At 37.8% G+C, this 24,709-nt stretch overlaps 1 protein-coding gene across 1 annotated transcript in view; it reads left to right on the forward strand.

Annotated features, from left to right (window-relative positions):
- The window catches only part of LOC126185204 (hemicentin-1-like), a 747,875-nt gene that overhangs the window by 329,457 nt on the left and 393,709 nt on the right, over positions 1–24,709 (forward strand). Inside the window, exons 20-22 of the mRNA XM_049928085.1 lie at positions 13,334–13,461; positions 18,707–18,994; positions 19,186–19,333. Coding sequence (XP_049784042.1) covers positions 13,334–13,461; positions 18,707–18,994; positions 19,186–19,333 — 564 coding nt within the window. The remainder of the gene's footprint in view (positions 1–13,333; positions 13,462–18,706; positions 18,995–19,185; positions 19,334–24,709) is intronic.

Consider the following 24,709-nt stretch of genomic DNA (forward strand, 5'->3'; position numbering starts at 1 on the left):
CCTTCTTATATACTGGAGTCATCTGTGCCTTTTTCCAATTGCTTGGTACTTTGTGCTGTGCCTGATATTCACAATAAGTGCAAGCTAGCTTAGGAGCCAGTGCCTTAAAGTATTCTTTGTAAAATCAAACTGGTATTCCATCTGGATCTGGTGATTTATTTATTTTCAAATCTTACAGTTGTTTCTCTATGCTAGGGATGCTTATTACTATGTCATCCATACAGGAGTCTGTACGAAGGCCAAATGACCGTATGTTTGTAAGATTCTCTTGTGTGAAAAATTTCTTGAATGTGAAATTTTAAACTTCAGCTTTCATTTTACTATCTTCAACTGCTACACCAGACTGTTCAACAAGGGACTGAATGGAAGTCTGAGACCTGCTTAGTGATTTTACATAACACCAGAATTTCCTTAGGTTCTCAGCCAGATCTTTTGCTAAGGTGAGATGGTGGTAGTTTTTGTATGCTTCACACATAGATCTTTTTTCAGATGCCCAAATCTCTACTAACCTTTGTTTGTCACCATTTGTGAATTCCCTTTGAAAGTGAGAGTGCAACAGCCTCTGACTCCTCAGTATCCTCTGAATTTAATTATTAAACTGTGGTGGATCTCTTCTATCCTTTATCCACTTACTAGGCACATAACTACCCAGACCTCAATTTACAATCTGCTTGTACTTTGCCCATAATTCCTCTAAATACATCTTAATGGAACTAAATGATGCCAGTTCACTGTATAAGTGAGATGCTAATAACTGGTCATCTGCTCTATCTATCAGAAACACTCTCCTAACCTTCTTGACTGATTTATTAACTTTCGTAATCATCATTGCTATAATGACATCATGATCACTAATCTCATTTTGTATACTGACATTGTTGATAAGGTCCAGTCTATTTATAGCTACAAGCTCTAAGATATTTCCATTGAGTGTTGCCTGCCAAGCTAGCTTCGCAAGACAGTTTTCAGAAAACATGTTAAAAACTATTTTACATGACTGTCTGTCTATATTTGGTAGGTAAAAGTCGCCTCCAACTAGTATTGCATGATCTGGGTGTTTACGCTCTGTTGACTCTAGGCTTTCTTTGAATGACACTGGAACTGTCATAGCAGAATTGGGTGGCTGGTAAAAACACCCAACAATTAACTTAGTTTCACCTACACTTCTAATGCACAACCAGTTAACTTCACTGTCAACCCAACCTCGATCTCACTAGAGACAATATTTCTGTCAACTGCAGTGAAAATTCCGCCTTCTATGGCGTGTAAGCTCTCTTTCTGATAAACATTCCATGACTCAGATCTTTCCACTTTGGGTTTCAGCCAGCTCTTGATCCCAAGAATAATTTGACTGTGAGAACTTTCCTGGAGGGCAGTAAATTCAGGAACTTTATTACAAATATTTTGACAGTTAGCTGATAAAATTATTACAGTCAAAGTGTCATTATTCTGAACGCCATTTTACTTGCCTTGCTGTGTACTGACTGGCAAGTGTTCATCAGAGCACCTTAAACTACTGCCTAGCTTAAAAAACCCTCATGCCCACTCCACAAGTACTCTGCTTCCTTTGTGTAGTGCACCCTGACCTACCAAGGGGAATCCTACAAATCCCCACACAATAATACAAGCCTAGAAATCTGCAGCCAAGACCATCACAGATTTGATGAAGCCTTTGGTTGAGACCCTCCACTCGGCACCAATCCAAAGGATCCTGATCAAGTCTGGGAACAGTGCTGAACATTGTGAGCTCTGCTTGCACCCCACACACAAGGTCAGCGATCTTAACTACCTCCACCAGCTGGCTGTACGAACTGAGGATTGCCTCAGAACCCAAGCGACAGGTGTCATTGTGCCATCATGACCCACAACATGCAGATGACTGCACCCTGCATGCTAAATATCCACAGGCCAGGCCCCCTTCACATTTCAGATGAGGCCCTCTGGCAGACATACCAAGTGCACATTGGCTTTCTTTCCGGCCCTGAATGCTATTTGCAATAAACACCTGCCCCCTTGCTCCTGTTTGGACCCTCCTGAAGGAGCAGTCATCCATCCACTCAAAGTGTGAATGGGCAAGGCCAGGTGTCCAAATGAGCAACTACTGAACTACTGACTGATGAATTTACAATTACAAAAATGTGAGATTATACCTCTTAAACAGAAAAACATGCGTGAAATTTAATAAACATACTATGACAAAAATCACAAAAAAACGTAAATGTCATGTGACTAGGGCCTCCTGTCGGGTAGACCATTCACCGGGTGCAAGTCTTTCAATTTGACACCACTTCAGAGACTTGTGCTTTGATGGGGTTGAAGTGATAATGATTAGGACAACACAACACCCAGTCCCTGAGCGGAGAAAATCTCTGGCCCAGCCGGGAATTGAACGCGGGCCCTTAGGACTGACATTCTGTTGTGCTGACCTCTCAGCTACCAAGGACGGACACCATAAACACAGAAAAGGGTGAACACTTACCTTGCCTCCCTGTAGTTGTGTATCAGCTGAGAGCTGGAGGTGTTAAATGTGAGTGAGGAGAGGTGGTAATTTTATGAGTTGGTAAAGGATATTTGTAGGAGAAGTGGAGTGCTTGGTGTTTGAGGATCTGGAGGGACTGAAAGAACCTGTGAGGGGCAGAGATCCATGCAACATTCACATAGCAAAGAACAGGTCTGATCAAGGTTTTATAGGTGTGGAGGACAATGAAGGGGTGCAATCCTCAAGTCCAGCCAGTTTGTAGTTTTAGTCTATTGTGTGCTTCCTGTTGGATGGTTAGTAGGTGAGATTTCCACGTTAGTTGCCTGTTGAAGGTTAGTCCAAGGTATTTTAGGGCATTAGCTGAATAGGACAGTCATAAATGGTCATGTAGAAGTCATGGAGATGGAGGGTGTGGGTGATGCATCCTATAATTATTGCCTCGGAAGGGTTAATTTTAAGAAGCCACAGGTTACACCAGGAGGTAAACTGATTGAGGTGGATTTGGAGGGATCATTGGGATTTCTGGAGCATAGCACAGAGGGCAAGGAAAGTGGTATCATCAGCGTATTGAAGGAGGTGGGCTGGAGGAGGTGGTTTGGACTAACTGGTGGGTATAAGAGATAAAGGAGAGGGGAAAGAACAGAACCTTAGGGCACTTTTGCAGTGGAGTGGAAGGTACAGTTACTGATGTTGTTAATGACATAGGATGTCTGATTGGAGAGAAAGGATGAAATAAGGCACACATAGTTGATTGGAAGTGTGTAATTCTGGAGTTTAAAAAGAATACCGGAATGCCATACGCAGTTGTATGGTTTCTCTAGGTCAAGGGAGACAAAATTGGCAGATTTATGAATGTTGAGCTGTTGGGATAGGAGGTGGGTGAGGTTCAGGAGTTGATCATCAGCAGATAAGGAGGGATGGAAGCCACACTGGGTAACAGAAACCAGATGTTGTTGGTGCAGATGTTGGTGGATGCATTAGGAGTAGATGGGTGCAAAAACCTTGCTAAACACAGAGATGGGGTGGTACAAGGAGGTTGTCAGTGGGGGGTTTGTTCAGTTTGAGGAAAATTAAGATTTTGGAGGTTTTCCACAGGCTGGGATAGCAGCCTGTGGGGATGATAGTGGTATACAATGTTGCAAGAATGATGAGAAAGGAGAGAGGGCTTTGTTTGTGTCATGTCTGATTGGAGAGAAAGGATGAAATGAGGCACACATAGTTGATTCGAAGTGTGTAATTCTGGAGTTTAAAAAGAATACCGGAATGCTGTACACAGTTGTATGGTTTCTCTAGGTCAAGGGAGACAAAATTGGCAGATTTATGAATGACTAGTCATGACCAGGGGATGTGTTGTTTCCTGTGAAGTATTTGTTTTATGTGCTGTGCTGTGACAGGGGTGCTTCATTCTGTTTCTGGTATGTTGTTCTAGTACCAGAATTGGGAGCCAGTGGTGGGACTGAGTAGTCTGTGCATTCGTTAACAATAGGGAATTGGGGACAGTCAATGTGGGGATCATCACGGATGGAGACGATGTTATGGAGATGGATTGCAAAGTGGTTGGTTTTGTGCAGGTCATCAGAAAAGGTAAAGTTGTTGTAAAGGATTTGGTAGTGAGGGATGGGGTGGGTGCCACTAAGTAAGTGGAATACTTTCCAGTACTTGGAGGAGTTAACTGGAACTGTAGCTTTGAGTCTGGTGCATGTCTGATGCCAGTCCTGGCATTTTTTACATAGAGTAAATTTCTAACATGTCACTGTATTTGCGGGTGGCTTGTGAATGTATCCTGGTCATGAGTTCATAGGAAACAGCAATATAGACTACAGGATTCATAGAGAAGGAGTATGGCTTGTGGTGGAAAAGTGGGGCAGTGAGGATATATGGCTTTAGTAAAGGTCTGGGCAGAGATAGCATCTGACAAAGTCTGCTGCAGGAAGACTGTGGCATACGGGATATCCTCTGGTGGTGGAAGGTTTGGGGTGTGGCTCCCTATATGGGCATCTATGGATTCCTGGTAGGCATTCCAGTTGACACAAGAGTAATCATGGGCAAGTTTTGGATGGAGATTGGGGTGGGGTGTGTGGGATTTGGTGAGGAGGACAGGTAGGTGCTCAGTTTCCACTGAGTTGATCATTTCTGCACTGAGGTGTCAAAGGGTGTTGGAAGATTCTAGGATGACATCTGAAGTGGTGTTGCTTTCAGGACAGGCATGCTGTGGGATGGGATCAGTGTCAGCTTGGAGGGAGTCTGTAAATTGACTCCACTGCTGAAGTTCTGCAGCGGATCTACTATGGGTGCTGAGGTCAGCGGCAATAATGTAGGTGGAAAAGGTATGCTCAGTGTGGGTGAGCATTCAGGAGAACGACGGTTCAATCCTGTGTCCGGCCATCCTGATTTAGGTTTTCTGTGATTTCTCTAAATCGCTCCAGGCAAATGCCGGGATGGTTCCTTTCAAAGGGCACGGCCGACATCCTTCCCCGTCCTTCCCTAATCCGATGAGACTGATGACCTTGCTGTCTGGTCTCTTTCCCCAACACAACCAGCAACCAGTGTGGGTGAGGAAATTGTATGAGATCAAATTATTAGGTTGGATGTAGACAGTAGCACAGATAACAGTTAGGGTTTTGAAGAAGAGGCTAAGGATAAGGTGTTTGGTGGGATTATTGAGTAAGGATTGTGATTGAGTAGAGACATTTTTGTGATGGCAGATTGCAACTCCACTTCTGGCCAGTGGAAGGTTTTAACTGTATGGTGGAAGATATACAGATAAATTCAAGTGGTATGATATGATTGGAGGTATGTTTCATTAAGGATGAAGGTATTGCCATTGTGCTGGGGCTGGGTATGAATGAAAAGGGGCTTGTTCGTGGGTAGGGAGTGGATTTTGTGGAATAGGATGCTGTATTGCTGTTGCACCATGATGGGAGCCTAGGGAGTGGATTTTGAGGGTGAGAGGGTCAAGAAGTTTAAACGGGGGAGCTGCTACGGATGAAAGTGAAGTGTACTTGGTTTTTGGAGTAGATGGCCTGGGTATTGAGGTAGAAAACAGATCAGGCAATAAGAGAAATTTTTTGTAGGGTATGAGGCCATTGGAAGGGGTGAATATTTTGGAGGACAATGGTGAGGACTCTGATGATGTCTTTAGTAGTCTTGAGTTTGGCTTAGTGTGTTATTGGGATGGATAGGATGATCAATAGGGTAGACGGCTACTGTTAATTCTGGTCTTACTAGTGGTGGTTTAGCCTTGCACTTGGCAGAATAGGTAGGGTGATCATCATTGCAGGTGGAGGGGAGATGAGATTGGGACATCATTTGAGGAAGTGGAAGTCTTTACAGCGAGGACAGGTGGGGGAATTTTTACAAATATGAGTGAGGGGGTCATTATAAACAAGGCATTTTTGGCAACATTAGGATTGGGGTGGCGATTTGCAGCATTTCCACTTATAACAGCAGTTGTAAATTAGGGCTCCCTCTCTGAGATGGTGATCAATGGAGGGACAGACTCTGGGAAGACTCACATGAGGTAGGCAGAACCTGAATCATTGTAGATACAGCAGGCTGTATGGATTTCTAAAGCAGGATTGGAATTCAGTTCAGAAGCCACTTCCTCTGCCATGATCTCTCAACAGTGAAGGTGGGGGATGGTGAGGAAGCTGGAGTTGTTTGGCTGTGGGAGTGGTGCTGAAGGAAATAAGGGAGGCATGAGTGCCAAAGGTAACTTATGGGACTTTGAGAAGGAAATTGGAGTGGAAGTTTGGATTCATGCATTTGATGAAGACAGAATCTTTGCAGTGATGATTTGAGTGATGAGAATGTGAGGAGTGCATTTTATTATTTCTAGAGTGAGGGTTTTGGCATTTAGGAATTCTGGGTCAGGATTGGAGAGAAGGAAAGTGGAAACAGCCAAAGGAAAAGGTGCATGAGGAGGGAGTGGCACCTATGTGTTCAATAGGATTGAGTATTGCTTGTGATTCTTTGGTTTGGTCCTAGTTGTGGACCTGCGTTAGAGTTCTTATGTGGCTTTTTGGTAATTATGGGAAAGGGGGGGGGGGGGGTTGGGGAATTGGAAGAGGTGGGATTTGGTATGTTTCAAGTCATTTCAATAGGCAGGAATTGGTTCAGTCACATGTTGATTGTAGTGTGATGATAGCTCGAGAAGCTGTTATTTTGGCTGGAGTTGAAGACGAAGTGGTTGGTGAAGGAAAAGTTGGAAGTGGCTTATAGGAAGACTGTTTGAAGGGGAGCCTGGATGTATTGTGGTGGGCCAGAGGAATCTCTCCACATAGTGATAATGAGAGTAGAGAAGGGTGTGGTGTAATTGGGGGAGGTGACTGGAGTGTCCATTGTGAGTCAAAGGAAAATGGTAGGACAGAAGGTTGATGATAATTACCAGCAACAGAGCATCACCAAGATTACTGCTGCTGCGACAGCAGCTGCTATGATGGGAAAGTGGCTGAAAACGATGGTGATGGCTACAATAAAACAATGACACACAAGCAGATGATGATGAACAGACACAGATGAAAGTACCAACAACACAAGCAAACTTTGTAGATGAACAAATAAAGATGCAAAATATAAAGGATTGGCCCTACTAGTATATGCTCAACAGTAATAGCAACAAACCAAACTAGAGTCAGAGATGATGATGATGATGTTTGGTTTGTGGGGCGCTCAACTGCGTGATTATCAGCGCCCATACAATTTCCCAACCTTTGCTCAGTCCAATTTCGCCACTTTCCTGGATGATGATGAAATGATGAGGACAACACAAACACCCAGTCATCTCGAGGCAGGTGAAAATCCCTGACCCCGCCGGGAATCGAACCCGGGACCCCGTGCTCGGGAAGCGAGAACGCTACCGCGAGACCACGAGCGGCGGACTAGAGTCAGAGACTTATAGTCAGTTGGTATTGATGATATATATATATATATATATATATATATATATATATATATATATATATATATATATATATATATATATATATATATATATATATATGCATACCACATGTCACTTCTGTACTGATGTTAGAAACGTACAGTCTCCCTTGCTTCAGAATTCTAGCTCTGAGCCAAGCTGGTATCACTGTATCCCTTCCAACCCTTCCATAACGCCGAGCTTGAGTGACTGAAAAACAGACTGCAATATCTTCTAGTGTGCAGGCAATGTGCAAAAACACCAAGTAATACATAAATATGAGATCAAAATTATGATTCAATCACATTCTATAACTTTTGCTCATCCTGCAATCGAGTGATGTCTGTTGGTACTATATCCATGGCAGGTCTTGCTGCTGTAATTTATTCTTGCAATAACAATTAAAATCAGTTAAATATGATTTATTATTTCCTTTGTTAGACACTTCATTTTGGATTAATTTTCATTCATGTTTCAACTGAATGTCACCATTATGTTCTAAAGCTGATTCAGAGCTGGTAACATTTTCATCCATTATACTAATTCATGAACAGTGACCGAATTTCTCATTTGCAATCCACTTAGTAAATCATTACAGTCTCTCATAACGAAATGAAATATTAGTCTGGGTTCTAAATCATATAATGGTTTTTTTGAAGGATAACATTTCCTGTTGTTAATTACCTTTACTTTTAGAAAAGGCATTACGGTATCTGTACATGAATGAGAAAGTTTTTTGCAAACTTGTTCAAATAAAACAAAAGTTTGTAAGATTTTAAAATTTGACAAAATTTCCTGTGATGTTTCACAAAATTGTCAAATTTTAATCAGACCAACAGACTGTTACAGTGGCTAATTCATTGTTTCTTATGTATCTTATGCATTAGTGCCATGTAAGTCAGTGTAACATGATCGTTTGAGCAATGTCAATACTGTATGAATCGTTTTGATGTATCAGAAAATCTTGAGTTTATTGGAATGCAAGTATCATTTGCCATGCCCTGCCCTTTAGAATTCTTCAAAATGAACCTGCATGTGACATGAATGGTCAAAGATTCATCTCTGAATGTAAGACAACCCCTATAAATGTAAGATGACCCCTACATACTGCACTAAACAATGTAAAAATGTTGATCTCAGCAGCAATAGTTTCATCTGTGAATATAAGATGACCCCATATTTTTCAAATGACTCCCTACCAACATTTCTCTCCCTAAATCATAGCACAACAACAGTATAATGAATGAAACCTTCCTCCAACCTCATAATACTATTCCCATTTTGCCATACATCCTCCCCAGTGCTCATGGCGGAGTTGCTATTAGCCACCAAAAGAAACTCCCTGTCTGGCCACAACTCCTCTACAACAGTCCTAACGAACAATTTATTCTCATTCTCTTCCTCAAAACCCTAACTGTTACCTGTGCCACCATCTGTAGCCAACCACATCATCCCATTCTATACAACTTCCTCACCCACATAGACCATACCTTTTCAACCTATATTATTGCCACTGACAGTAATATCCATATCCTGTCACATGCTGGACTCCAGTGATGGCAGTGGTTTACTGACTCCCTCCATAGTGATACAGTCCCTTTCCTACTGCATAGTCACCTTGAAAGTAATTCCACTCCTGATGTTATCTTTACCTCTCCTAATCTACTAAGGCGCATTACTGCAACAGTACTTGACCCCATCAGAAGCAACCATCCCCCTGTCCTACTCCCTGTCCTCTACACTGCACACACTGCCTGTGCACTCACTCCTCCTGCCTCTCCCAAACGCATCTGGGACTAGTCCTGTACCACCTAAACACAACCTTCTGAAATTCCTTCACCGAAGAAAATGAAGTAAATATTCCAGAATTCAAATCAAGAACAGCTGCCAGCATGAGTAATGTAGAAGTAGATATCCTCAGAGTAGTGAAATAACATAAATCACTCAATAAAAGCAAGTCTTCTGGTCCAGATTATATACCAGTTAGGTTCCTTTCAGAATATGCTGATACAATAGCTCCAAACTAAACAATCATATTCATATACAACCATTCGCTCAAAAAAAGATCCGTACCCAAAGACTGGAAAGTTGCACAGGTCACACGAATATTTCAGAAAGGTAATAGGAGCAATCCATTAAATTACAGGCCCATATCATTAATGCTGATATGCAGCAGGATTTTGGAACATATATTGTGTTAAAACATTATGAATTACCTCAAACAAAATGGTCTATTGACACACAGTCAACATGGATTTAGAAAATATCATTCTTGTTAAACACAGTATGCTGATGACTCTGCCTTCCTCACCCTCTACCCTACCCTCCAGAAATCTCATAGATCCCTCTTGCCCATCTCATTCAGTTCATCTCCTGGTGCAACGGAAGGCTCTTCAAAATCAAGCCTACCAAAACCCAGGCAATAATTACACAGGCCAATGAAAAAATTTTTTTTGAAAAACTTTCATTACTTTGATAGCTGATCTTTATGGAATTTTATGAGTTCAATCCAAATCTAGTTTTTTTATATCACCCATAGTTTTCTAGCAGTATGCTTTTTATTATATGGTATAAAAATCCTATGCTACACAGTAAATGGGGAAATTAATGAAATGCTTTGTTACAACATAAGCATGGTTTGTATTTACAGTAAGCTACTTAAAACAATGATATGTGTTAACAGAGGTTTCACTTGTCAGCTGGAATTGGTTTGTATTTTCTTTCTCTTTTTTCTTCGAAGCTTCTTGTGTAGTTTTTTCTACGATGAGTCGCTTGCTGAACTTCTCGTTGAAGTGACCAACAGTAGTCCCCCATCATGTTCGTGTTCCAGCGGCCATGGTAGCGTTTTTCCATCACTAGTTTTGGATGAATTCTCCATTGACACGCAAGTTGCCAAAGTGGCGTCAAATTGAAAGACTTGCACCAGGGAAACAGTCTGCCTGATGGGAGGCCCTAGTCACACGACATATTTATTTATTTAATTTTTTTTTTTTTTTTTTTTTGGAGGAATCGATAAACAGCCTCTAGTCTTACTTCAAACTGATTTATCAGACTGGGAATGTCTGAGCAGTACACTAAATCACCTTCTTTGCTTAATATGGTATTAGCTTGACATCTGATATTCAAACAGTTCTTTTGTCCAAAGGTTTCTTTTGTTTGCCTGTAGGCAATATCTATCCTTTCTATAGTCATAGTTTTGCATTTCCCTGTTGTCAGTCCCATTTTTGGATGTCTGTATTCCCTTTTGCATGCTTTGTTTGTTGCATTTTTATGTATTTTCCCTTCATCAGTTTTAATTAAATCTCTCATGTGTTATGTAAGAATTTCTATTGGTCTGGGTCTTCTGCCTATTTAATCTTCTATTGCCTTCACTCTTTCTTCTCTTCAAGCTATCCATTCATCTTCTATTGTACTCATTTCTCCTATCTTAGTCAATCATTGTCTAATGCTACCATTGAAACTGTCAACAACTGCTGTGTCTTGAAATTTATCTAGATCCCAAACAATTTCTTCACTTATAATATGCTGTCCATAAACATTAATTTGGGGCCAGAGTGCACATCCACCTCTGGAAATGTTTTGGAGCTTAATTTAATTTCAGAATCTCTGTCTTGCCATTATATTATCTATCTTAAACCTTCCAGTGTCTCCAGAGTGATTATTATTTAAAATATGAATGATGATGAAAACAGTGAATATTAATATGCTGTCCATAAACATTAATTGGTGGTCAGAGTGCACATCCACCTCTGGAAATGTTTTGGAGCTTAATTTGATTTCAAAATCTCTGTCTTCTCAGTGTGTAATCTGTTTTAAACCTTCCAGGGTCTTGCAAGTGATTATTATTTAAAATATGAATGATGACAAAAACAGTGGATAGACTATCTAAAGAAAATTGGTACTTATTTAGTCTTTCAACACCATGGCCTTTTTCTTGAAGCTGAGGTCATAGTTGTGCAAGCTACTATTTTCTCAATCTGAAGGGAAAATTTGTGAATAAATATGTTGCCATCAATACTGTTTTACCTTAATGTATTCCTTTTGTTCTACAGTATTACTTTTATTGAGTCAACTAGATTTTGCCTTACAAGGCCATATTCAGACATTTACTGACTATGTCACCAAAGAAGTTACAATATTTGTAAACAACAGTGGTAAAGAAGTTACACTTCTAGATTGAAACAGAAATTTACAGTAAATAACATATCAGACAGTGAGGTGGTAATGCAGTGTAAAAAGTAAAAAGTTGAACAGTATAGTCATTTAAGATTAGATCTGGACTATGAGCTAGATGTTTGTTAATTTCCAAGGCTTACAGGAGATGGAGTTTTTGGCCTTTGTTTACTAAGTCAAGGACATGGGACTTTGGCTCGTAGCTGTGGCCCTCGTTCAGTACATACTCATCACATGTGGAGTCAGAAATCTGCAGCATCAAGCTGCATTCATGTTGCAGAATTCTGAAACCACATTTGCTGTGCATGTACTGACTGAGGGCCACAACTGCCATCCAGAGTTAAATGTCCACTTAGCATACAAAGTCCAAAAACTTCATTACTTTCCACACTGTCTGTTCCTTCATATTCCTATATTTCCCTTCTTCATCAAGTTCTTTTATTTTGTTGCAACTCGATGTGTAATCAATATAGTCTGTAGCTACAGTTGTTAAGCCTTTCTTTTAACTGGTGCATTTTATTATTTTCCACGTTTAATACCTTTTGAAGTTGTCTCATCAAGTATGCTTTTTATTTTACTTGATTCATTTATTTAATGCAAACTGTTACATAGGCACAGTTTTGAGTATAGTGTTCATGTTTTTCCTGTTTGCCCCTTTTTATATTTGTATACTGCTCAATTTTCTACTTTTTAAAATGCAGTACTACCACACTCTCAAAGACGGCATTTACTGTATGTTCCCTCACTTCCCAGTTTTCCTGAATTAATTCATTTCTGCTTATCTTATTGATACTGCTTAAGTTCTTCACATATTCTGTGGTTACATTGATAATTCTTTGTTTTAATTTGTTTGTGTATTTCTCTCCATGTTCTCTACCTCCCGAAGTAGTCTTGTCTAGTACTAATTTTATTGATTTTGTTTATTAATATAAACTATTGTAGGTTTGCTGTTTCAGTTTCCTGTTAAAGCTTTTTCCTGTGTACTGCCTTTATATTTATTTACCATTCAAGTTTTCGCTTTTTACTTTGCATTCCCACCACACTGTCAAAGATGTTATTTATTGTACATTTCTGCTTCAATCTAGTTGTGTAACTTCTTTTTGCAGTGTCGTTTACAAATATTGTAATTACTTTGGCAAAAATAGTCAGTAAATGTCTCAAGATGGCCTTGTAAGGCAAAAACCAGTTAATACAACAAAGTAATACTATAGAACAAATGTAAACTAATGCTTTTCATTTATTATAATGTTATTATACTGACAAAAGATTCAGTTTAGATGATAAATGTATTCTATTCACATTCATAAATTTTCTGTCGTGTATTCCTCACATAAAAGCCTCAGAATCTGGTGGGCTATAGTGCAGTACTTTGATGTATATGTAGTTAATTGCCATCATCTATCTACTCTTGGTCCGCAGCTCGTGGTCGTGCGGTAGCGTTCTCGCTTCCCACGCCCGGGATCCTGGGTTCGATTCCCAGCGGGGTCAGGGATTTTCTCTGCCTCGTGATGACTGGGTGTTGTGTGATGTCCTTAGGTTAGTTAGGTTTAAGTAGTTCTAAGTTCTAGGGGACTGATGACCATAGATGTTAAGTCCCATAGTGCTCAGAGCCATTTGAACCATTTTTATCTACTCTTGTTCAAAGATTTTTACATGCTCACTAGATTAAACCTCTGACAAAGAAATTTTGCTGTTTGAATTACATTATCTTAATTTTTGTGGTACTGTTGTATCTTAAGAAGATTATATTATTTTTACAGGTTTATTAGAGCAGAGGATAATGCACTTATTATTAGAAAAGTGAGCCTTGATGATTCTGGAACATATACCTGCACAGCCATCAATTCTGTAGGTTCAGCTGATAGACATATGGTAGTGAATGTGCAAGGTATGTTCTCAGCATGATATAGTACCCAGATAGAACATTTCCATGAGTTGTATTTTCATTTGTGTATTAGTGTTGGTTTAGCTAGGACTGTCAAAGAAAAGTGTTTATGTGATTGCATTGTGAAGATGAAGCACCCACATTTATTTAGACATTAACGTCTTATTGTGATACATTTTTTTTAAAAAAAAAAGTTATTGTAAATAGTGTATATAGTGTGCTTTGTTTAGACATGATCAGTCTGTTCACATTCTTGATATCCCTAAACTTTTTCATTATAACTAATTGCATTTTATTTACTTATGAATAGTTAGAAACATTGATTTAGCTCCTTCTTTCATTTCTCCACAACTCCATAATTAACCAACTAGTGGAAATTGCTTATGGATTTTCTCAACTGTTTTGGTTTGCTGTAGCAACTATTTAGACCACTCATGTTCTTTGTTTGTATTCCAGTTTTATTAGAGGGTATTATTGTGTTTGACTATGTGATATGCAGCAGCAGTCAATACATTGGAGTTGTGTATAGGAGGAAAAGATTTTAAATCAATAATTTTTACAAGGTTTTGACTTTTTGCATATAATCCTCTTCTTCATTCACTCTTGCATCTCTCCAGAATATCTACTCATTTTCTATTGTACTCCATTCACCTGTTTTTTCCAGTCATTGCCTAATGTTCCCTCCAAAACTCTACAACCACTGGTTCTTACATGTGTGCTACCAATCAAAGTGTTAGTTAGTTAGTTTAATTTCCATGGCTCATTTTGCACTATGAATCATAATGATGTGGATGGAAACATTTTACACTCAAACACAAATTAATTTGTAGATATGGGTACATACTGAACATTTATAACTTGATTTAAAATTTGTTATGTATTTCTTTAAACATACAGATGTGAGTTAGTAATTACTACCCATCACCCCTTATAATAATAGACACTCTTCTATGGAATAGAAGAGCTGTCAGTGTGAAATTTTGTTGTCTGTCAGACATTTTATGTTGGTGGGTAAGTGATCAAAAATTTTTGTTGCACCATTTTTGTGCTAAAGAGACCTTCTGGTATTGTAATTATGTTCATCATTTTTTCTTTGGAACTGCAGTGGATTATTTACAACAAACTTAATGGGGAAATAAATATAGTTTAAAGCAGTAGTCAGAATGTACAACTCCTTAAATAGATGTCTGCAAATTGATCATGGGTGAGCATAACATATTATTCTTGCAGCTCATTTTTGATCTATGAAGACTTTCTATGACATTAAATGAAAATATGCAGAATATGCCATCTTACTTGTTTGTATCTCCCCAAGATTTGTGATAATTGTAAGTGCATATGTAACTGAGCTAAGTTGTTAAGCTCCCACCTTATTTATTATTTCCTTATTTCCTCACCATGTGTTACACTTATCATTGATTATATATATAAAAAAACAGACAGTGAGACCATTCACAGAAAACTAGTCAGTCATACTTTTAAGAACATTGTTTCCCATTCCTTCTGCATCTGTACATGTGCTTGGATTGATTGAAATCTACATCTACATCTACATCCATACTCCGCAAGCCACGTGATGGTGTGTGGCAGAGGGTACCTTGAGTACCTCTATCGGTTCTCCCTTCTATTCCAGTCTCGTATTGTTCGTGGAAAGAAGGATTGTCAGTATGCCTCTGTGTGAGCTTTAATCTCTCTGATTTTATCCTCGTGATCTCTTCATGAGATATACATAGGAGGGAGCAATATACTGCTTGACTCCTCGGTGAAGTTATGTTCTCGAAACTTCAACAAAAGCCCGTACCGAGCTACTGAGTGTCTCTCCTGCAGAGTCTTCCACTGGAGTTTATCTATCATCTCTGTAATGCTTTCATGATTACTAAATGATCCTGTAACGAAGCGTCCTGCTCTCCATTGGATCTTCTCTATCTCTTCTATCAAGCTTATCTGGTACCGATCCCACACTGCTGAGCAGTATTCAAGCAGTGGGCAAACAAGTGTACTGTAACCTACTTCCTTTGTTTTTGGATTACATTTCCTTAGGATTCTTCCAATGAATCTCCGTCTGGCATCTGCTTTACCGACGATCAACTTTATATGATCATTACATTTTAAATCACTCCTAATGCATACTCCCACATAATTTATGGAATTAACTGCTTCCAGTTGCTGACCTGCTATGTTGTAGCTAAATGATAAGGGATCTTTCTTTCTATGTATTCACAGCACATTACACTTGTCTACATTGAGATTCAATTGCCATTCCCTGCACCATGCATCAATTCACTGCAGATCCTCCTGCATTTCAGTACAATTTTCCATCATTACAACCTCTCGATGTACCACAGCATCATCCACAAAATGCCTCAGTGAACTTCCGATGCCATCCACAAGGTCATTTATGTATATATGTCATCTGCAAAAAGAAGTAGCTCTGCTTGCTGTATATTAGACAGAATACCATTTAAATATACTCTGATCTGCCAGGACAGTATGTCCACCAACCTACTATTGACGTAAACCTGTCCAGGTGACAGCAGCATTACCGAGTGAGGAATGACTGCTAGTCAGACACATGCACGGTGCATGTAGTGCCAGTGAGCCTGTTGTCCATCTGTAGAATGAGGAAGGCATGCGATCTATCTGAGTTTGACCAAGGGCAGATTGTGATGGCACGGAGGCTTTCCATGAGCATTTCAAAAACTGCATGACCTGTTGGGTGTTCAAGGACTGCTATGGTGAGTGTCTTCAACACATAACAAAACCAAGGTGAAACCGTGTCCAGTCGCTGTGGGGTTGGGTGGCCACCCTTCATTACATATGATGGACATTGTAGGCTGGACAGGCTGGTAAAATGGGACAGGCAGTGAACTATGGCAGAACTAACATCAGGCTTTAACAATGGACAGAGTACAAGTGTGTGTGAACACACAGTGCACCAAACACTTCTAACAATGGGCAGCCGACAACCCATGCATGTGCCAATGTTAACACCATGACATCGGCAACTACGACTAAAATGTGCAGGTGACCATCAGCACTGGATGTTGGCACAGTGGCAGAGTATTGCATGGTCTGATGAATCTCAATACCTTTTTCATCATGGTGATGGGAGAGCACGAATCCATCATCTTCCAGGGGAACAGCTCCTTGACACCTGTACTGTGGGATGGAGGCAAACTGGCAGTGGCATCATTATGCTCTGATGAACATTCACCTGGGCATCCATGGGTCCAGTGGGGGATGTGCAAGGCACCATGATGGCCAAGGAGTATCAAACACAGGTTGCAGATCTCATACACTGCTTTATGACTATCATGACAGGACAGGACTGTGATAAAGTGGTTTGAGGAACACAGTGGCAAGTTCCAATTGATGTGCTGTCCCCCCAACTTATCAGATCTGAATGCAATTGAACACATCAGGAATGTAATTGAACTTGGCATCAGAGCTCATCGCCCCCTCCCCAGAATTTGTGGGAATTAGGTGAGTTGTTTGTACAGATTTTGCGCCAACTCCCTCCAGAGACATTCCAAGGCCTCATTGCTTCCATGGCACAGTGGGTTTTTGCTGTTCTCTGTGCCAAAGATGGACATGCCGGCCATTAGGAAGGTGGTCATAATGTTCTGGTTGTTCAGTGTATGAGGAACAATAGTGGACCTAAAATTCAGCCTTGGGTTACCCTATACATGATTTATTCCCAGTCAGAATAATGTCTCTGGACCATATTGGTTGAATTACTAAGTAAAACATTCTACATTCTTTTGGTTAAATACAACATTATCCATTGAATGGCTATGTCATCATACTCAAATTCAGGGGGACTGGGGTTTAAATCTTTCTCTGTCCATCCTGAATAAGGTTTTCCAAGCTTTCACCAGCTCCATTTTGATGGAGCAGTTGGAACACATACTATCTGTTACATCGTCATGTGTACATTTGTCAAACTTCCAGTAATTTACCTGTTAATGTATGCCAAGGTGACATTACCAAAATGTTGAAATTAATAGTAGTGTAATGAATTCCTTAGGTGCTCAACATGTGGCACAACACAGTGAGCATTCCTAGTGAATGGAAGTTAGTAATGTGAGTGATGGTAATAATTTTTCAATTTTTTTACTTACTAATTGCCCAATGCATACACTCCATTTTAATGCTGATCATTATTCTGGCCATTCAACTCAACATAAAAGTTTTTCGGAAAAAAAAGAAAAAAGAAAAAAGAGCTGTAAGAGTAATTTGGGACATTAAAGAAATGAAGCCCTGTAAATTTCAGTTTACTAAACTTTATGCTCTGAAACTTCCATCCTTATTAATCTATGTAATGATCTTATTCACTAGGGACAAGCTCATGAAAACATACAGATTATTTCAAAAGAATAATGAACATAACTACTGTACCAGAGTTCTAGAATAGTATCCTATCAGAGAAATATAGATAACATTGTTGCTCTGCTACACAATAAGATACCAGAGCAAATAAAAATTGCTAATATCCAATATTTGAAATGAAATTCAAGGAATTTCTAGTAAAGCACTGTTTATGTTCTGTACAATAATTTCTGAATATGTAAAAATAAACGTTACTTAAACAATTATACCTAAACTTTGATTGTAAGAATAGGTACCTAATATTAATTTACCTACTTATTTTGCTCATACTGTATGGTGCTGAATTGTAAATAAATACTGACAAATCTAGATTATAAGAATATAATCCTATTTACTTTTACTTTTTTTTTCTGATAATAAATATAATTGGATCCTCACTAGGGCCAGTCTAATATTACGTGCATAATTCATGCTATATAATGAACCTGGACCAATAAAAATAAGTCTATCAGTTTATCAATAATTGTTTCCTTTGACCTTCTTCTTCCCTTTCACCCTTTCCTCCTGGTAAAGAACGATCTGTAACATTACAAAAGTTTGGTACTTAATGTATGTATCCTTGCATGTATGTCAATCCTCTTTAACTTACTACTGTCCCAGAAACTAATAAGTGCGCATTGCTCTTCTGCCTCACATAGTGTTAGCAGACATACTTCATTTTTTAGTTAGAATTTCTTTGATTATTATATAGCAGTGATCTACACAAGTACTCAATATGTGTGTTTTGTATGTGTTTGAGAGTCAATTATTTTTACAAAATTTCACAGTCTGTAGAAGTGAGATGTCACATATACAAATGTATATTTTCAGGAGAAATCCCTGTCTTCAAATATCATGACTAAATGCAAACTTTTTTCAGTGAAGCCTGTTATAGATGATGCAGGAGAACATCGAGCAGTTGTTTCACTTGGACAAGTTGCAGAGTTACCTTGTAAAGTGAGAATGGGGATACCATCACCTAACATGACTTGGTATAAAGATGGTGAAATACTGGATGAGGAACAGATGTTACAGGAAGGTATCACACTGCATTCAAATGGTTCTCTTATAATACCATATGTCAGCCATGAACATGAAGGAGCATATGAATGTGAAGCACAAAATCCAGCAGGATTTTCAACAAAAAGCATTTTGGTTACAATTATCGGTGAGTAGATATTTCACATCTCCATATTAAATTTAACTTGCACCGTCAACATAAATTTATGTTGTAAAAAGTGAGAACTCTTATAGGCATATTAATTAAGGTAACTGATTTTTTTCTTTATACTTTCAATAAAATTATTATCAGCTAGTTAAAGTGAAACATGTATCAACCTTTTTCTTGTTGGTTTATAGAACCTCCCAGATTCAAGTCTGTTGCTCCACTAGACCTGAAGGTGGCCTTGGGAGAAGAGGTTGTTCTTCCATGTGAACCTACAGGTGATCCAAAACCACTGATATCATGGAAGAAAGACCGAATGCCTTTGCAGCAGAGTGAAGATGTGTGAGTGTGCTTTATATGATAATTGAGAATGAGCTCATCCATCACTAAGATTAGTAGATCTTCAAATGGAAATGATATATTTATATGCCAGCCTGAATCAGTGCAATTACACAAGCACTATTCCATCTATAAATTACAGATATTTTCTTTGCAAAGTTTATGAAGACTCATGAGTTTCATGTCAGAATTTAATAATTTTGACAACAGAACTTGATTTGAATGGTGTATAGTGAATAAAGATATGGAACAGCCATTCACACTAAGCATCTTTAAAAGATTGCTAATTATTATTTATGGGCTGTTAAAATTTTTAATAGCCAGTTCATAATTACAAACTAAACCATGCGTATTGAAAGACCAAACAAAGCCCTGCTGAGTACCAATACCAAAGATGTACTATACAGATTTCAACTTTCTCCTCTCAAATTACCAAAATAAAGAGTCTCCTAAATCAAGTAATATGGTAATATGTAGAATAGACCAATTGAAATTTATTCCTACTTGAAGAATAATATCAATGCTAACATGTGTATTGTATTGTTAATTCATAAATTTTGACCTACAATTTAAATATGTTCATATTAAGCCACTTTATAGAGAAAATGACATGTCTGGTGTGAGTAATTACTGTCCAGTTTTGTGATTAATATTGTTTCTCAAAATATTTGGAGAACAAAACAGCAAATAATTATACAACTTATTCTTTATTTTCTAATACCAACAAAACCACAGTGAAGGTATCTGGCTACCTATGTCTCAAACAGATGGCCAGAAAACAGATTTTTTTTCATGTCAGTGACAAGAGAAAATCAGTATAGTATGAATGATGCAATATTGTTTCTGAAAATAACAGTACTAAGGAATATTATCTGCTGATTATTATACATTTCATATCAAAGATTTTTTAATGAGAAAAAATGGCAACCATAGTGTCAAGAAACTTTGATTCTTCAAAGTATCAGCCACTCTTTCCTGAGATTGTACTTACATCACTTTATTTGATAAGTACTTCCCATAAAAGTATTGTAAGCAGAAAGACAGTATTAATAAGCCTTCTGGATAACTAATGGCATGAGGATATAATCTAGGAGGAAAATCCAGCTTTATCATAACATAAACACAGTCATAACTCAGTTGGAACTTTAGCTGCAGACAGTATGGCAAAGTTTTGAACACTGCCAACATATGGGATAAAACTATTTATTGCATGAACAGAGTGAGGATGTGTCAGAACAAAATTGTAAAAATATATTATGTTTTGGAAGAAATATCAAGGCATAAAGACAGCACTCGAGAAACTGCATGTCTGTAGTGAGAAAATGAAAGTGTTAGTGGTGACCAGCAATATACCAAATATTTAATAACAATTTTTGCTCAGTAGGTAGCAGTCTGTATGAAAAACACCATCATCATCAGTAACATCAGTGAATTCATTTGGTGATGTGACCTCTTTAAGTTTCTGTGCCTATCTTGAGCTTCCAGTTGCCAGTTCAATACAGCTGTCATTCCCAAGTCTCCATCCCATCTGTCTAGTGATCTTCTCCTTGATCTTTTTTGGTAAATTGGTTTTCAATCTGGTACTTTTTATCACTACCTGTCATTTTTTCTTTGAGTGACATGGTTAGCCCACTGCCATTTCAAGGAATATTGGAACTGATATATTTATAGAACTTTACCATTTGTCATGCAGTAGCAGTTACTGAGTAAAAGTACAGAAAGTCCATTGAGGGCAATAAGTCACCGAGTTCTTCACAGATTTTAAGTAGAACATGTTGAGTTCAGTTAGTCTGCAAGCTAAATCAAATCCAGTTTTTTATGGATTGTCATGAACAAGTGAAATATCAGGACACTTTGCATACTAATTTACACCAAAAATAAAATAAAATAAAAAATCAGTCACTGATACAGCAGCAAGGTCATTATCATTAGTGTTAATGGTGAATTACTAGGGATATCATGAATAACAGGCTGTAGCTTGCTATGTGAAATGATCCTCGAGGATGTAGAATATGTCACAAAAATAAAAACACATTATGTTTATTTATAAAAGAAGAGCTATGCTAATAATCCTTCCACTAATCCTAAAAAAATGGTTCTAGAGGATGTGGAATAAGTAAAAAATTTGGATCATATTTCCATTGTCTTGTCAATTTTTTTTTTTTTTTTTTTTTTTTTTTTTAAAAGAGAATCCAACAGTACTGCCCAGGTTTTGTTCTGGCACCACTGCAAAGATGAATAAAATAGAAAAATAGATACTAGAGTTGGTGACACGGGAAATAACTGAAATCACTAAAATTGCACAAGGCCCTAGGGACTGATGGAATCCCTGCCAGACTCTATACAGAATCTGCAGCTGAGCTATCCCCTCCTTTGATAATAATATACCATAGAACACTCAAAGTAACAAGGAACTCTGCCCGGTTGTTGGAAAAAGCAGAAAGGTAACAGAAATGTTCCACAAAAATATCATCCAATGTTGTTGACATACAACTGTTGTAGAATCTTAGATTATATTCTGAGGTAAAACATAAAGAGTTGTTGAAATCAAACACTGGAGAATCCATCTCCTCCATGCCAAGCAGCATGGATTCCAAAAACAGTGATCATGTGAAACCCAGATCTCACTTTTCTCACATGACATCCTGAAGGCCGTGAATCAGGACAGTTAAGTGGATGCAGTATTGCTTGACTTCCAAAATGCATTTGAATAAGTTCCATGTGAAATTTGTGATTACATTTTGGATTTTTTCATGTGGAGAATGCATTTTGTTATCTTGGATAGAGATTGGTAGATGTAGAAGTTACTTCAGATGCGTCTCATGGAAATTTGTTGGATCCTCACTGTTCATGTTGCATTATTAGTTATCTCAGATTTTTTTTGCAGTTGATGCAGTTCTCTATAGTGAAGTTCTGTTTGAAAAATCTGCGCAAACATTCAGTCAGATCTTGATAAGATTTCAAAGTGGTGCAAGGATTGGCAGCTTGATTTATGTGTTCAGAAATGTAAAACTTTGCTTAGACAAACTGAAAAACAATGCATGCAATGACTACAGTTCCCGTGTGGCACAATTGGAATCAGTCAACTACTGCACATAACACTCTTTTTAATGAAAAAGTCATTCATAGACCCAATCATAGATAAAGCAGATGCCAGACTTGATTCTGGAAAAATGCAATCAATCTATAAAGGAAACTGCTTAGAAGAATAAAGCTAACCCATCTAAAAATATTGCTAAAATGTGCATTAAACTACCCATAGGAGATAAACAGCAACTAATCAGTGTAGTTGAATGGGCAGCACTTTCTTCAGTGTAGAACTTTATTTGTAATTTACTGGTTTAATGTCAACTAACATAAGCATTAATAACAATGTGCACTATAGTGATAGTTTATAGTTAATACAGAGTACAGCTCAAGTTTCTATGATGTAACTGTTTTTTTGTAAATGAATTTCTTTACTTGTTGCACATTCCTGAAGGTTTACTTTCTTTCATGTATGATTTCAGCTATTCTTCAACATCACTAACACTAATATACAATTCTTTGCATGTTTTCATTTGTAAAGTAACATTTGGAAACATAATTCAGCATTTTTACTCTTTCTTTGCTTAGAGATGTGTTCTACCAAAACTACGGTTGGTAGATTTGGTTCAGTATATAAAGGATGTAGTGAACTGTAGGATTACTGGTAGTATTGGTAGCATTGGTAGGGAAAGAAACATAAATGAATGTTTGAGAGAGGAACTGGGAGCTGACAGCTTATCCTTTTTTTTTCTTTTTTTCCCTCACTTGATTAGAACTATACATTTTTTCAGTAACAGTCCATTGTGTATTTTACTCAATCATAAAATGTAAATTGCACAGCATAAGTAATAAAAATCAACTTCTTGTAGGATCTCTGCACTTTTATGTAGCCAAAGCAATTACTTTTGATACAAGTACAGTTAACATGCACAAATGCAAAAGTAATCTATATAATTATTGTTGTCATTATGTACTCCATAGAAAGTTCTTCATCATGATCAAAGGCTTTCATTAATGATAAGTGCAAAAATTATTTAGCAATAATGGAAATGTGTTATTTAATTTTGACAAACTGTTGATGTTTTGGCAATCTCTTTTTCTACAGCTATATGATAAATCTGTAATTTTTTATTTATTTTGATTACAATATGCCTTTGTTTAATGTTACAATACAACAATTTTTGAATAAAACCTGACAGTTGCAGTTTTGCTATAAATACTGCATATTTTTAAGTAGCAGGCTGGAGGATAATTATGTAGAACAAAAATGTTCTGTAGTTTATGCAGCCTTTTATATATCCTCACTCAGTTTCTAGATGGTTCACTGCTTCCAGTTTGAATGGGAATCTAGTAAGACACTGATCATATACAAAAACAAAGTGATTGAAATGAGGTAACACCCAATAGGAATGTAACACACTTAAAGTACAGGTGATGCAGTTATGATCTTAACTGACGAATGCTACTAGGAAATCTACCACAGTCCATGCTCACTTGCAGTAGTCTACAGTAGTTTTAAACTCTGGCTTTGCTTCATTAATTCAATTTCCTGTATCTACCACTAACAACATTTACCTATAACAGGATTTCTTTGGGTTTTGAGAGAGGTATTTAATAACATTCTGCTACAGTTGTCATTAAAAGCTACTTTCACAGTTCTCTTGATAGCTAAAGATGATTCATTAAGCATCTCTCTCTCTCTCTCTCTCTTAAACACGCACACACACACACACACACACACACACACACACACACACACACACACACACACACATGGTGAAAGGAGTTTCAAGCAGATATGATTTCACTTTTTGTTTGGAGGTTAATTTCATAGTCCATTAGATTCTTTACATTACTGAGTAAAAAATCAAAGATTTTTTGGCTGAGTATCTCTCCTTTCAGTCCCACACTAAGTGCAAGGCAGTGTAAATCACTTGTTCTTTTAGTGTTATATTCATGATTATTACTGAGAGGTTTTGTAAGATTTGTAAGATGTGGGATCCACTTCATGTTATTCATTTTGTTATGTCCATGTTAGAATTTACACTTATTTATGGAGTTCAAACCACTTTGAAAAGTAAAGTTGAAGCTGTAGTTGCCACTTATGTCAAGAATGAATATAAATATAAAAACATTTCAACACTTTCAGATTTTACATTTTTAAGTGTGTGCTGTAGAAGTACATGGAAACAGAAATTCATGGAAGTTTATAGTTGTAATCACAATATATTCCTCTATCTGGTGATTTTATTTAATTTATGAAACAACCAGACACGTTATTAAAGTTTTTAATTTATGAATAGAAAGAGGTAATATGAAGTGGACATTTCAATTTAAATGCTTATGGCATTA

Source organism: Schistocerca cancellata, chromosome 4, assembly GCF_023864275.1.
Source record: "Schistocerca cancellata isolate TAMUIC-IGC-003103 chromosome 4, iqSchCanc2.1, whole genome shotgun sequence".
Taxonomy (NCBI): Eukaryota; Metazoa; Arthropoda; class Insecta; order Orthoptera; family Acrididae; genus Schistocerca; species Schistocerca cancellata.